The 16,107-nt window shown below is 37.7% G+C and overlaps 1 protein-coding gene across 1 annotated transcript; it reads right to left on the bottom strand.

Moving 5' to 3' along the window:
* Positions 1 to 12,981: 12,981 nt before the first annotated feature.
* LOC127444233 (BTB/POZ domain-containing protein KCTD12-like) lies at positions 12,982 to 14,586 on the bottom strand. The gene has a single exon (XM_051703506.1). The coding sequence runs from the start codon at positions 14,464 to 14,466 to the stop codon at positions 13,642 to 13,644; it is 825 nt and encodes a 274-aa protein (XP_051559466.1). The 5' UTR covers positions 14,467 to 14,586; the 3' UTR covers positions 12,982 to 13,641.
* Between the last annotated feature and the right edge of the window lie 1,521 nt (positions 14,587 to 16,107).

A 16,107-nucleotide genomic window follows, 5' to 3' on the forward strand; every position in this document is an offset into this window, starting at 1 on the left:
TTTCTTTTTTTTTTCATAGGAATGAAATGGCAGAAGAGGTTGGATGTGTTGGATAAATATAAGAAAGACTAAACTGTGTATTGCACATAGTTATTGCTCAATGGGGCAATTTAACTGTTCATGAGATGGATAGCCTGAGGGAAAAAATTGTGACTGACGGTTCTGGTGCTCAGAGCTCTGAAGCGTCGGCCAGAAGGCAACAGTTTAAAATGGTAGTGGGCAGGGTGAGTGGGGTCCAGAGTGATTTTTCCAGCCTTTTTTCTCACTCTGGAAGTGTATAGTTTTTGAGGGGGCGGGGGGGGGCAACCAATAATCCTCTCAGCAGTCCGAACTGTCCTTTGTAGTCTTCTGATGTCTGATTTCGTAGCTGAACCAAACCAGACAGTTATTGAAGTGCAGAGGACAGACTCAATGATTGCTGAGTAGAACTGTATCAGCAGCGCCTGTGGCAGGTTGAATTTCCTCAGCTGGCAAAGGAAGTACAACCTCTGCTGGGCCTTTTTCACAATGGAGTCAGTGTGGGTCTCCCACTTCAGGCCCAGGAACCAGAATGACTCCACTGCTGCCACAGTGCTGTTTAGAATGGTGAGGGGGGTCAGTGTTGGGGTGTTCCTCCTAAAGTCCACAATCATCTCCACCGTTTTGAGCGTGTTCAGCTCAAGGTTGTTTTGACTGCACCAGACAGCCAGCTGTTCAACCTCCCTTCTGTATGCGGACTCATCGTCATCTCGGATGAGGACGATGACAGTGGTGTCATCTGCAAACTTCAGGAGCTTGACAGAGGGGTCCTTGGCGATGCAGTCATTGGTGTAGAGGGAGAAGAGTAGTGGGGAGAGCACACATTCCTGGGGGGTATGTACATATCCTCACAAAAACTGATATATGATGTAACAGTATCTGTGAGCTCATCCAGATTGGTGTCTGCAGCCTCAAAAACACTCCAATCAGTGCAGTCAAAGCAGTCTTGTAGTTCTAGCTCTGCTTCGTTGGTCCATCTCTTTACAGTCCTTAATACAGGCTTAGCAGATTTTAATTTCTGTCTGCAGGTTGGAAGAAGATGAACCAGACAGTGATCAGATATTCCCAAAGCTGTTCTAGGAACAGAGCGATATGCATCCTTTATTGTTGTGTAGCAATGATCCAGTATGTTCCTGTCTCTGGTTGGGCATGTGATGTGCTGTTTGTATTTGGGCAGTTCACGTATGAGATTTGCTTTGTTAAAATCCCTAAGAATAATAATAACTGAGTCCGGGTATTGTTGTTCCGTGTCAGTGATTTGATCAGCCAGCTGTTGCAGCGCCGCATTCAAACACACGTTTGGCGCGATATATACACTCACAAAAATAAACGAGGAAAACTCCCACGGCGAGTAGAAAGGCTCTGTTTCTCTGTTTCCTCCACTATGAAAAAAGGTCATTACTGAGCAGTCTAATGAAATAAGAAAATAATGTATTAATAATGGCATTCATTCACTTTTATAATTCAGCTATAGATAGATGTGGTTTCATTTGAAAGGAAAATTTTTGAAGAAATATGAAATATCAGGACTCTTTGCCACTAATATTTAATCAAGGCATCTTGTGATGTCCATGCCTTCATTTCTCTGAGATGGCAGATGTTGGTCACTGAGCATTACATAGTACAAATATACTGCCGCATGTGGAGCCAATGACAGATGGGAAGACACAGCTGCTATTCACAAAGGCCAGAGGGTTAAACCAAACATGTCAGATCTCATATCCCTATGCTTATTTAGATAATCCTGTTTTAACCCTGCCGAAGAACTGATATAGAAAAGGTTGTTTTTTTGAAGGCAATGAGTCTTTTTAAAAAAGCATTTTGTTCATTATTTGTGAAATTATTTGTCACATAACTTGGATCTTATGGGCCCCAGTGCAAAGAACCTGTCGGGCCCCCTCTTTGGTGGGCCTCTGTCATTTTTTATTGCCGTCGGGCCCGCAGTTGCTTTTATCGTTCTTTTTGGTTGACCTTCGCAGGCCCCCTCTCACCCCGGGCCCAAGGGAGGCTGCCCACCCTGCTCTCCCTGTAGTTATGCCCTGGTTTAGAAGAATATCACAGCTCTGTAGGTTCATACAATGCAAGTGAATGTTTACCAGAACTTTGAATCTCCAAAAATCACATACGTAAGCATTAAAGTAATCCATAAGACTCCAGTGGTTAAATCCATATCTTCAGAAGCTATATGATAGATGTGGGTGAGAAACAGATAAATATTTAAGTCCATTTTTACCATAAATCTCCACTTACCACATTCACATTCTTCTTCTTTTGTTTTTTGGCAATTCGCATTATTAATGTATATCCTCACCTACTAGTTGGGGCTGGTCAATGATGGACATTTATAGAAAAAAATATATATATATTGATCTGTTTCTTACTCACACATATTGCTGCTGAAGATATGGATTTAACCACTGGAGTCTTATGGACAGGTTTGGGAGGGTTACTTTTGAAATGTATTCCACTTCAGATTACAGAATACATGATGTAAAATGTAATTTGTAACATATTCCATTAGATTACTCAAGGTGAGTAATGTATTCTAAATACTTTGGATTACTTCTTCAGCACTGGTAGATATTTTCACTTGTTTTGACTACAAAAACTCTGCCAGTACAGTATGACAAAATACACATGTTAAAAATACATTCTCTGAAAAACCTAAATATCTTATGCAGTGTTGTTTCTAAAACAAGAGAAATCAAACTGATCTTGTTTTAAGGATTTTTAGATATTTTTACAGGAAAACAATACAAAAATTATTATCAAGAATAAGATTTTTGCCCTAATATCAAAGGTCTTACTAGAAAAAAGAAATTATGATCTAACGAGAATTTTGGACAAGGTTTATTTCTATTTCTTCTGCTCCAAACTTACTTCAAATGTACTTCTCTGTCTGCTCGTATGAATGTAACACATCATAAGAAAGTGTTTCACCGCTGTTCAAATGCACTTTTGATCGCATCATATATATGTATATAAATGTTTTCCATCTGAAAGAACTAAATATTAAATTAATCAAATGACAATAAAATGCAAAGTAATCTCTTAAGTAATCAAAATACTTTTTGAATGTAACTGTATTCTAATTACCAATGATTTAAATTGTAACTGTTGTGGAATACAGTTACTTATATTTTGTATTTTAAATATGTATTCCTGTTACTTGTATTCCGTTACTCCCCAATCCTGCTTATGGATGACTTTAATTCTGGCTTAATGTAATTTTTGAAGATTCAATGTTTTGGTCACCATTCACTTGCATTGTATTGACTTACAGAGCTGAGATATTCTTCTAAAACTCTTTATTTGTGTTATGCAAAAGAAATAAATACATACACATCTGGGATGGCATGAGGGTGAGTAAATGATGAGAGATGTTTTATTATGGGTGAACTATCCCTTTAATGCATTTTCCTGGTTGTGTGAATGATTCATCTGTGCATGCTATTCCAAAGATAATTTTTTGTTTCTGTTTCTAATCTTTAATCAAAATGTAATTTCTTTCTCTTAAATGCTTTTCATTTTCTGCTGACATTACTTATGCTGTGTGGGCTGATGTTAACCAATAGGCAAATAGCAATTTAGACATTTTTCATGTCTGGCTCTATTCTGGTATGTAATTTCCTCTTTTCACAATTAAGTCGATTCCCAATTAATCAAAAATCAAGTCCTGCCCAACATTTTTTCTTGTTGATTATCCTGTCTCACTCAGAAACATTACATCACAGGAGTAAAATTTGTTGCAAATGGCAATTCATGTCAACTTTAATCTAAAGTTCAAATTTAGATCATAAATGTTGCCTTTTGCTCTGATTAATCTTTTGTAGGACTGTAATATTCAAGGACGAGCAAGTGTGGAGATACTGCTGAACTGACTGCATTAATTTTAGCCGACGTTGAGCTCCAGGAATATCTAATAGAGGCCTTTGTAAGCAGACTGTGATCACATAATGACTTTAAAAGTGGGATTGGTCTATCTCTGATTATCTGCTGCAAAATATGATTTCACCCACAACAACGGCCCTATTCACAGACAAGCAACTAATATAAGCAGCATGGCACGCTAATTAATGTTGACATGAATAGTTTCTGTAATTATGTGGACAGCCATCATTTTCATCTGAAAATCTTGTGCGTCACAAATCTCGTCGGCACATCTTCCATGAGAACGTCCATTTCTCATCTGATCAGAATTCTTGAGCTAACCCTACAGCTGAGAAATAAGAAAGCTCTTATCAGAGCCGGATATAAACTCCAAGCAGATGTGAGCATCTGCAGAATGTCTTGTGTAGTATTTCCCCCCAGCTAACACTATCCAGACACAGGAACATTTGACATGCTTCGTATGATGGATAACTGGCTTTGAATGCCCCCATGCTGTATCTCTGCTGTACCACTAGGGGTGACAAGCAGTGTACTTTGGGGGTTTGTAAATCTTAAACCTACTTTGTTTAACTGCTCAGAATCCCTAACTGTTTTAATAATATAAAAGAACTCCTGTTGAAGCTATATTTTAGTCCAATACAAAAAGACTTGTGAAAATAAACATTAGCCTGGGGTTTCAGCATGGCGTGATACACTAGTGCATTTGTTTGCATTAGAAAGAATGAAGGGAATACAAGATTTTATGTAACTAGTCTCTGAAGTGTAATTGTTTTCTTTCTCTTTCAAAAAGTATTTTGGTGGTATCATGTTACAGCAATGGTATTAGATGGTAATACCATGGTATTTTGATGTGTACTGGATGATTTTCTTATACCATGGTATTTACATTGTACTTCAATAATCTTAAAGGAAGTCAAATCAAATCAAATCACTTTTATTGTCACACAACCATATACACAAGTGCAATAGCGTGTGAAATTCTTGGGTGCGGTTCCGAGCAACATAGTAGTCATGACAGTGATGAGACATATAATATAATAAAATATCCTCTAGACAGGAATCTTAGACCACATGTCTCGCTGCTTTTTCAGAATCTCTTGCCATGAGTGTAGCGTTTTTGAAATGCTGTGTCAAACTGAAATAACTTAAACTGAACGGCCCCTTAGGCATGCGTGTTGTGACAGTGTATTACTTGACTGTGTCTATAAGTTGCTAATCATTACTCCGTCGGTTTCTCTGTCACCTCCCTCTGTGTATGTGAAACTGTATTACTAACAAAAGAGGTAATTAGGTGTGGGTGTGTGTGCATGTGTGTAAATCATTATTTTTTAAACTTTTTTTTTTTTTTTTTTTTTTAAAAACTCTTGAGTGCTGGGACATTTCCTGGCATTTTTGCCATCGGCAGGGGTTCCCTTTTCTCCAAAAGAGCCCTGTGTCAGAGCCAGCGGGGGTGCAGGATGCTGGGAGGTGTGCGCTTGAGCTCCTGCTTTTGTTCCCTGCCGTTGATTGATGCCAACGGCCTTTACTGCACTCAGAAAGAGCAGCATGAGAATAACCGGACCTCCACAGAGCGGAAGCCCGACTTGGTAGAAGACACAGTGAGAGTGAAAGTAGCAGCAACATTTACAGAGGACCCCAGCACACACTAGCTAAAAATTCCCATTTAGGACAGGTTTAGAATCTGATCATTTGTCAAAAATTCCAGGGTTAACTAAAAAATTTGCACACCTGGTATATTAACGAGTGAAAAAGGGCAACTTGTTTCCATCTTAACTGATACTCTCTGCCTTATTAGGTTTACCCTGAGAGGTGATTTGATACCTGTTATTGCTCTTTTACAGCTGATCCTAGGTCTGATTTCTTCAACATAATGAATACCATCTACATACTAAAGAAAAAGCAAATCTGGTCTCATGTCAGCTTAGAGGACCACCATCTGTCTGTACCATAAGGAAGAATGTGAAGGAAGAGATCAAATCTGCTCTTTATTAAACCCACAGGGCTATGGAGGATAACAGTGGCTTTATCTGGTATAGATTTTCATTGATGTGCTCAGTCTCATGTAAGGAGGAGGTGGCATAGTGGACTAAAGCACTGAACTGGTAAGCAAAAGGTTGTTGGTTCAATTCCCACAGCCACCACCATTGTGTCCTTGAGCAAGGCACTTAACTCCAGGTTGCTCCAGGGGGATTGTCCCTGTGATAAGGGCACTGTAAGTTGCTTTGGATAAAAGCGTCTGCCAAATGAGTGATGTTATATTAAAATATGCTATTGAACTGTTCCCACTGAAAGGTGCATTCATCCACCTCATTTTAACAGTCTGGAATGACAAATTACTCATGTGGATTTAAATGTAACCTCTGTCTATAATTACAAATTATTATTATAATTATGTTGCTATTATGGTTTTTGGACATAGAACCATGTAATATGGTAGAACCGTGGTATTCTTGAAAGTACCTTGAAGTACCATGGAAATACCATAGTACATTACAAGAATTTCATTACATTGGCATAGTATATACCAAAGTACTCTGGTATTACAATCTGATACCATCACTCTACAATAGTACCACCACAGTAATGTTACAAACAGAGCTAACAGTAGACTAGAACTGGTAAACACAATTTCATTCAACCCACCTGCATACTGTTTGTCTAGGGATTATTACACTGGGTTATGAGTGTATGGGTTATTATTATGAGTTCCATTCATAAACTAAATGTGTGCATTTAACGTGGTCATCAGTGTATCCTTCTTTGTGTTTGTGGGTGTGACACTGAGGGACAGTGAGCTTACCTTGCTCTAGGACACCTGGTCAGCTCTCTCGTGTAGCTGTCGGGCCGAGTTTTCCTCAGTTTTTGATAGTTTTGATAGTTTTTGATTGAAAGGACAAACACAATCCAACAGGAAAGCAATGGCTTAATGTACGTTGAAAACTCTGATTGCCGTTCTCTGTCACACAACATGTCCAACTTTTCTGTGTCTCTTCCCAACTTGCACGCTCTTCCTTTTATCTGTATCCGGGCAGGTAAAATCCACCCTGCACCCCAGTGTATGCTATGTGTAAATGGAAGTGTGGTGTCTAAACTAAAGTGCACCCTATCCGTAATAGTACTTTTTTGTAAGGGTATTGCCTAAATTTACTCTGATATATGTGTTTTAGAATGTGCCCCTATAATAAGACAAAATTATCACACAGGAACTCTACATGTTGGTTCCGAAAGTTCAAGTACCCTCACATCAAACCCATCCTGCTGAATTTCTGCAGACATTTCCCCATCAGATATTTATTTTGCATCATTTCAAAACCTTTCCCTTTAGCATCGCTGATATCGTGCTGTGTGAGCAGCCTCAGAGACATGGGTTCTGGTGTCATAGGAGCCAGGAAATAACAATGGAGAGTGTGATTCGGAGGTTGCATTTTCACTCTACAATTATGGTTAGGTTTAGGGTTGGGGTTTGGGGTATGGTAAATAAAATGTGCATTCCTGTTGACTGTATTACATCATTCTCAACTAACAATACAACTCACTTTTTGTGACACTCTGTGCACTGAAAAGTCGAATTAGCTGACCTTAGATTTTTTAAGGCAATTCCAAGTAAATGTACTTATTTGCCTCAAGTAAACTGAACTTATTTTTTTTAAATAACGTTAACTAGTTACAAGTAAACTTAACTTATAACTTAAGGTATCGTTGTTTTTATTTAATTATTTAAATTAAGTTATAGCACATCTTATACAGTATAAGGGAAATTATGACTGGAATCTCGGTTAGCCATATGGAACATTGGATTCTCCTCAATAGTTCTTAGTGCATAAAAATCTACACAAATATGATAGAGTACAGAAGAATTGCTTAAAATGAACAGGCTCCAAGTTCACTAATCACCCTAAAGGTGACTTCACACAAACTACAACTATCAACAAGCTACAACAAAACAACAACAATATTAATAAGAATTAAAACTCTATACATTTTTAAATAACAATTATTATAATTCTCCATAAATTCCTCCCCCCCCCCCCCTCTTTTTTTTTTTTTTTTTGACCAAACATGCATCATTTATTGAAGCACAAGGGCTTATGGGTATTCCACACAGCCACAATTTTGTACTTGATAATTCTGAGTAAATGTACTCGAAGCCAATGTTTAAAGAGCATATATGAGTTTTGATTCCAAAATGTGACATTCCAAGTACTGTTTAATTAGGACCATTTAACTGTTTTTATTAATGGCAACTTTAGGATTTAGATAGTAATGGTAATTTAATTAAAACTAGTAAGAATAGTAAAAAAAAATCAAGCTTAAATGTGCATTCAGTAATTTTTTCCTCATTATAAAATTTAACTCCTAAATCATGAATATGTAGGAAAACATGACCACTCGCATTAAAATGAAGACTCTAGTCATATCAGTAACCTTAACAAAGCTGTTTTATTCTACATGGAGAGCATCCGCACATGGGGGCTGCCATTTTAGAATCACATGATCAGCCGAATACTATTCGCTTAATCTCAGTAACCGTCCTGTCACTGGACACTTTCACTCATTGATTAAAATAATCATGGCTGACCGTGAATAGTGAATTTCTACAATGGCACCTGAAACTGAAAACTATTCCATTTGAATGATGCTGCATCCATGCCACTAGATGTCACAGCAAGTCCAAGACAACACAAAGACAAAAGTTACTGAGTGCACCTTTAAGTTGAGTAAACACATTTTTAATTGTTTTTTACAATTTGAGATTTTTTCTCCTGAAAACTGGAACTCGTATACTGTATGCCCATATCTTCTACAACACTTCCAATTTCAGCCACTGGGGGCAGTGATTCGAATTTCAGTAAACAGACAAATTTCAGCAGAAGAATTTTCAATCTACTGTTTCTGAATTCACAGGCCGAGTTTGGATTTGCATACAACCATACTACTGTTACTTTTTCTGCATAATGCAGAAGTAGTAAGAGTAGTATGGGTTGTATGTCATTCCGAACTCAGCAACATTGTGATCTGAATGAGTCTGAATAACACAAATCGCCATATTTCAAAGCAAATCTGCACTTTGAAAAAATGACTGACCAATTTTAGCAAAAGGTAATTATCAGTCAGACGTAAGAGCAAGACTAAAAATCTTCTTCATCGGACTGGTGGATTTAGTGGATTTGTACACTTTTTCTTATTGTGCTTTCTTTATAAATGAAATTCCTCCAGTGTACAGACCCCTAGCTATGTTCCTTTCCCAAAGCTCTGGGTTTCCCCCCACACCCACACCAAGTTTCCTTGTGACCACTGTGCTATAGAAATGCTGCCAACAAAATGTTCTTTTAGCTCGCACGCTATAGGGCAATGGGCCTCTAGAGCTGAAAGCCTTATTTTACAGACTTAAAATCAGCTGTTTGAGAGACTTGGGGGACTTGGGCCGGTCATGTTGTGGTGAAGATCTCCACACATGCACATAATGCAAGTAAAAACATAATGTAGTTTTAATAATGACAACAATATATGTCTGCAACATAGGAATTTACAGATCCAATTGCTCACTGCACCTGCAGTCATAAAACGACTTTGTAAACACACTATAAGGGGTTGTCATGGTGATGACGTGAAGTCTGCCATCCTTCTTATTCTTCTCTGTGTCAGCCTGGAGAGCAGCATTAAAATAACACATATTTAACCTGCCAGTCCTTTAGGAATATCTAATGCCTTGTAATTGACAACCCAACCCCACATGCCTATTTTAGCTACTGACCTATGTTAATTAGCAAATAAGCAGTATGAAGGTATGGACCTCTTGTGCATGCACCAGGACATTCGATTGTATTGAGCAAGGCTGGTTGCTATGGAGTTGGCTAACATAGAGCCAAAGACTCTCTACAGTTTATGACTGAGGCACACAGAGAGATATGTCTGAGACCATTTAGTGCTGGAAATGTCCTCTCGACCGTTCATAACTGTGCACTCAGCTCACTCTCTAAAATGACAGTATGTGCAAATATTTAATACACGGGAACTTAATAAAAATTGCAATAAAAATTCAAGATTCTCCATGTTTGGTGAAGCCCTGTATGGATCAGGTTTTGTCTGTTTTTCTGTCTGTCTGTCCGTCCATCAATCTATCTATTTATCTATATATATCTCTGTCTGCAGTATGACAACTTTGGATTAAACTTTAGTATGTTTAATTTGGGTAGACAGAATGAATGAATGAATATGTCAAAAAAGATTGAAGAGAACAAAAAGAGTGTCTTCCTCCTAAAGAAAGGACTGACCAGGACATCTGCGGTCTCCTCCATAGTGTATGTCTCCGGTCTGGCAGAGAGAAACAGTTTTCCACTGAATTATTGTAAGCCAAGAGAGACATCCTCAGACATTTGAAAACTCTGGAAATGAGTTTGGAAGCATCCCTTGATTCATTTTTCTTTTCATTGTCTGCTGACAAGGGAACAAAGGCAATTCTACTTAAGTGTAGCCTTATATGGGTAGCACCTTGTGCATAAGAGAGGAAACGTTTGTTGAAACTGAAAGATACAGTGCAAGGTTCTTCCAAAATGTATAGCATGGTAAAATGTGTATGCTTGTACTTGCAGTGCACCACTTGAACTCTGCAGACTCACCGGCGGGTCCAAAAGGGGGCACTATATCACGAGAAAACATTTCAAGTCTCCAAATACTTATGTCAGGCATATGGGGTATCGTCCTAAAGCTTAGAATATGAACTTTTCACAGATAACCAGCACTTTTTTAACATTTGTTACATAAAATAACAAAATAAGACCTGAAAACATTTGCATCGCAAATCAGCACCACCTAGAGGTCATGTGGAAGAATATTAATATGAATGCCCTAATACCACAGTTTGAAAGATTTTCAAAAGAATCACACAGTGAAATATGATATCACTGCTGCTGATTTCCAGAACAAACTATGCGTTCCAGCAGGAAAAGCATGTTGAACAAATTATTGTAAATATATGTAATATGTTTATTGTTGATAAAATGTTATAAAATGTTACACATCATCTCAGCTTTCTAATGACACCAAGATTGAGTTTCTAGTCCACTCAGAGGCCGAGATATTCAGTTAAATAATAGGGGTGGTGCATGAACTGAAAATTTGACTGAATTTCTATGGACGAGCAATTCTGTGAGCGCCACCTAAATTTCAGATAGGCATTTTGTGACGGAAGGTGACAGAGGTAAAAATAATTTTTTCTAGTACTTGCTGCCTTCTAGTTGAATAAAATAATCTTTTTTGGAGGAAGATGGAGTGAACTGAACCAGAGTGAACTGAACCAGAATTACATGATTATAAAAATAGGACAAAAAAATAAACATTTATTATTATTATTATTATTATTATTATTATTATTATTATTATTCTGTTCATCATAAGATTGTAAACATATGCAATATTATTTTTGAATAACTGGAGTCTTTTTTTATTATTATGATTTATTTGGTGGGGTTTCTGAAAAAATGACCAGTTTTTGGCAATTAGTCCACAGTATGTGTAAATGGTGAGCTTTTAAATTTGAGTATGAAAAATTGCAGGCACCAGCCCAAAAATGCCCCAGAGTTGAAGAGGTTAATCAACAACCTAAGCATGCTAATCTTTTCTCTGAACACATAAATCTAGGAGCACCAAATATATTGTTAGACCATTATACCAAAACAGATTTCTTTTACTTCTGCGTTTTGAAGGGTAAGATCTATTTTCACTGTAGTCAAAATTAGTAGGAAGGACTTTTGTGTGTTTTCAGGAACAGATAAAATGTCATGATGATTTGTCAGTTGCACCAAGTGGGGAACCAAGAGTTACAAATGTGAAAACAATCAGCAGCATCTAAAATAGTTCCATTGTTTAGTATTACATTGTCTGCATTGTCTTGAGTGACAGTTACAATTTTGCAAGACAATGTTGCAATCTTACAGTATAAAACTGCAATGTGTCTCTTCACACAAACAAACATACAGGTCTAATCTATATATAGATCAAAATGATATAATACTGTAAAATATATTAAATGTTTGTTAATTGGTCTAAATAATTTAACAAATGCTGCACAGTTATTTATAGGCTATGTTCTTTTGTTTACATGATAAATGAACATTAAATATTAACAGTATTGTACAAGTGACAATGCTGTAACATTGTATTGTACAATTAACATTGCAATTTAAATGTTAACGTTATTGGACAAGTAACGTTGCTGTACTACTCTACATTAATGTACTATTCCCTGCTTGACTTTCCATTGCTTTCTGTATCCGCATTGCCACATATAGGCTATTGTGAAGGCCCTCTGTGTTCTGTCTTTTTTGCTGATTATCTGCTTTCTCTCTTCCTCTTGATAAAACTTTCTTTGGGGGACAGTTTGTTCCTGTCCCTTTGCTATTGACACTCTCCAGGGGTCTAGCATTATCAGTAATAGACAGTACAGAATACCTCACATATGTGTAAATAAATGCATGGTTATGTGTTCTATTTTGTATGATATACTGTATATACTTCTAATGGTTGCATATTTTTCTGTTATCTACCTAAAATTATTAAGTGAAAGCAGCTTTTACAGTAATGGCCTATCTATGGTGTGTCTGTGTGTGTGTACAGCAGACATAGTCACAGGACTGCTGGCAGAGGCAGGCCTAGTTCCTGTTCTCTGTCTCCTAGTCCTCCATCTGTTTCCTCAGGCCAGACAGAGTTTCTTTTTTCAGAGCCCCCATCCACTAACTCAACTGTTGCATTGCCATCAGAAAGGTGCTCAGTACACATTGCAGTTTCTTCTGCTTATCTTAGTTTTTTTAGTTTTTACACAATCTGTAACAGAACATCAAGTGTGGTTTAGAGGAAGTGTGCCTTAACCTTTCACGCTATAATGTCTCACTGCACACAGCTTCTTTGTCCATTTCACATGGGAGGCTTCTACTCAGAAAACTCTCTCATAATCTAATGTACCAGCAGTATGTGTGTACTTTAGTTATACAGTGTGCCAGTCAAATAATCAGTTTCACATCAAAATATAATGTGATACAGCTACTGCATTCAGAGTCTCCATTCAAGCATGTATGTCTTTCATGATAAGTTTATTCTGTGTGTGAAGCTGACAGACATCATGGCAAAGAGTAAAAGGTTTGATACATAGAAGTGCAAACACATTAAAACACAAATTATCTTCTTAGAAATGTGAGGGTATACAGACTCAGTGAAAAGCATAGGGTGTTTTGAGTTATTATGGAACAGGTTTCTATCTGACTTTTGCTGTTGAGGATATTGCTAGCGGGATTATACATTTAATAAAGCTGACATCTTTTATTATTTTGCATGTGCTCTCAAAAAATTAACTGAATACTATTAAATCTGAGTGAACTTTTAATATAAAAAAGTAATAAGAATTTGAGTTTTATAAATGTTGATTTGTTTCACAAATTGATATACTTAATCTTTTCACAATGTAATATCACTCACAATACGTTTTGTGCTTCCAGCCTGTTAGCAGAACACTGATAATTGGCTAAGACGTTTGCATCCTTGTTATTAAATTATTACTCACACACTATGCATAAAACGTCTGCCCGCTATTAAAGGGTCCCTTATTTGAGTTTACATGTAGGCATTGTGGCACAAAGCTAGTCATTCATGGTGCGTAACGAATGGATGAGAGGTGTTTAAGAAATGTAAAACAACAGTCTGACATAACAGTTCCAAAAAAGAGTCATAGAGTCCACTTCAGTCCCTGCAAAACACATATTCGGTGTAACTCGTCCAGATTTTGTCCTCGTTGGGGTCGTTACTCGAGTACGCGCAGGTGCCCGTGGAGCTACACGCAACCATGTGGAAACCCACCTCCGCCAGCCTGTCGAAGGCTTGCTCCAGGAAATTATACTTCAGGTAATACCGAGACGTGTATCTCTCAGGGGGTCTGTCGGGGTCTCTGCTTTCGTTTAGAGTCTCCCCGAAAACTTCTTTGGCCAGAGACGTTTTGCCACACACGGTGATCCTCGCCACCCTCCGAAATTTGGCATCCTGTTGGATGTCTCGACCTATGGTGTAGGACCCCCTGTAACCGATTGTTATGTAGCCGATTTTCCTCGCGTCCAGAGATGGCGAGCGGGGGCCAGCGCAAGTGATACTGGTACCGGCGAGCGCGCCGGAGAACGCAGCCTCCTCCGGGTCGCTCTGGCACACCTCCTCGCTGATAGAGTTCTCCTTACTAACAGCCGGTCTCAGGCGTCTCGCCAGGTCTTGGAGTTGGAAATATTCTGCCTCTTTAAGAAGGCTTGCCTTCTCTTTGAAGTAATTGGGCAAAACCAGAGTCTGGTCCCGCAAGTAATCCAAAATATATCTGAACAAAAAGCCATCCCTGTCCAAAAAGAAGCGTCCTTTGCTGTCTGTGGTAAGTTCCGTGGGTTTTTTCTGACTGAACATGGTCCAAAGTAAAGAATTTGGCACGGAGAGTAAAGTTGAGTGCCGCGTAACGTAAACTTGCCCTCCGACATTGAGCTCAATAATTTCGGTAAAGTGGTCTGAAGCGTCGCCACAACTCTTGTCCATCTCTGCACAGATGCGCAAAACCTCCAGCGCAATCACGAGACGGGAGAAGAGTGGAAATAAATATTTCACGTTTGTTTTTGTAGGCTAAACAGAGTTGCGTAGGAGGAGGAATCTGACGAACATTAACTCTTTACTATCTCAGTGTTACAGAATGAAAATCAGACTATGATTTGGCAATGAAAACGCGTGCATTTTAAAGGGATAGTTCACCCAAAAAATAAAAATGTATCATAATTTACCACTCCAGTCTTCATAAGCGATATAATAGGTGTGGGTGAGAAACAGATAAATATTTAAGTCCTTTTTTATTTTTTTATTTTTTTTACTATAAATCTCCACTTTCACTTTCAGAATGTGAAAGTGAAAGTGGATATTTATAGTAAAAAAGGATTGAAATATTGATCTGTGTTTTCACCCAAAGTGACTGTATCGATTCAGAAGACATAGATTTAACCACTGGAGTCATTTGGAGAAGAAATACATACACATCTGGGATGGCATGAAAGTGAGTAAATAATGAGAGAATTTTCATTTTTGGGTGAACTATCCTTTTAAGTGATCATCTATGTAGTGGAAATGTTCTTTCTTTTTTTTTCTTTTTTCTTTTTTTAAATATCATTTTTTGTGGTTGCTATATGATAAGACACATACAGAATAATTCTATTGGATATACTTCACAACTACTCATTCACAGGATTCTATTATTATTTTAGTTTACAACAGCATAGGTTAAATATAGGTTTGACATATGTACATTTCTGAATTAGCTAGTTGCCTTGCTACCTGTTTGTGTGGAAAAAAAAATAATCTTTTTTTTTCTTCCAGAAATGATTAGACATATGAAGTTGCATTTCCATTAAAGTCTCACTACACCCATTATACAGTTACAAATTGCCAAATTGTGCAACAAAACACAAGTCCTTTCTTCCTGTATCCATTTCTGCAATACACTTCGAAAGTTGCTTCTCTTTTTAAATGAATCGTTAGCAATCCAGAGGCTTTTTAAAAACCTACGATTCAAGACCAGTTGTGCAATCCACTGTATCAAAAACAAACTAAGGGAACAGGGAAATATTCTCTTGCCTCTAACTTTTAATTCATTATTAACCAAAAAGTTTTAAATTTGGTTAATACAATGGTTAATATGGTACAACGAGGCTAAAAGCACACCTTAAGGAAATGTGCTTTTGTTACTGGTCACAAAGTGTGTAAAGATAGAAAAAAAAAATCTTATTATTGAATATGGAGCGACATAATTTGTGTGTAAATAAAAAATGGAAGTCTAAATTTTTTTTTTTAAATTCATGTTTTTTAAAAGTGGTGAGGGAGCCATTTACCCCACACTTGGCCCACACACTTGGGGTAAAAGGCCCCCCAGGGCGGTTATAGTGATATCATGTAAATATAGGGACAAAAGTCTGTCAACTTAGGCAAATACTTTTGAGACAGCAAGATGTTCAAATTACAAATACATAATTTGTCTTAAAATAAATGTGATAATTTCAGGGATTCAAATTCAAACTTTACGCATTGCACGCAATGATCTCATGGACAGGGCTGCATTAATGCATGGGCTTACCTGGGCTTAAGCCCTGGGCCCGTGACAGCAAGGGGGCCCCAAACTCCTGTGTTGTGGGGAGG

Source organism: Myxocyprinus asiaticus, chromosome 7, assembly GCF_019703515.2.
Source record: "Myxocyprinus asiaticus isolate MX2 ecotype Aquarium Trade chromosome 7, UBuf_Myxa_2, whole genome shotgun sequence".
Classification (NCBI taxonomy): Eukaryota; Metazoa; Chordata; class Actinopteri; order Cypriniformes; family Catostomidae; genus Myxocyprinus; species Myxocyprinus asiaticus.

What these genes read in the sequence shown, in the direction of transcription:
- LOC127444233 (XM_051703506.1), bottom strand. Translation starts at nt 14,466, where the DNA reads ATGGACAAGAGTTGTGGCGACGCTTCAGACCACTTTACCGAAATTATT.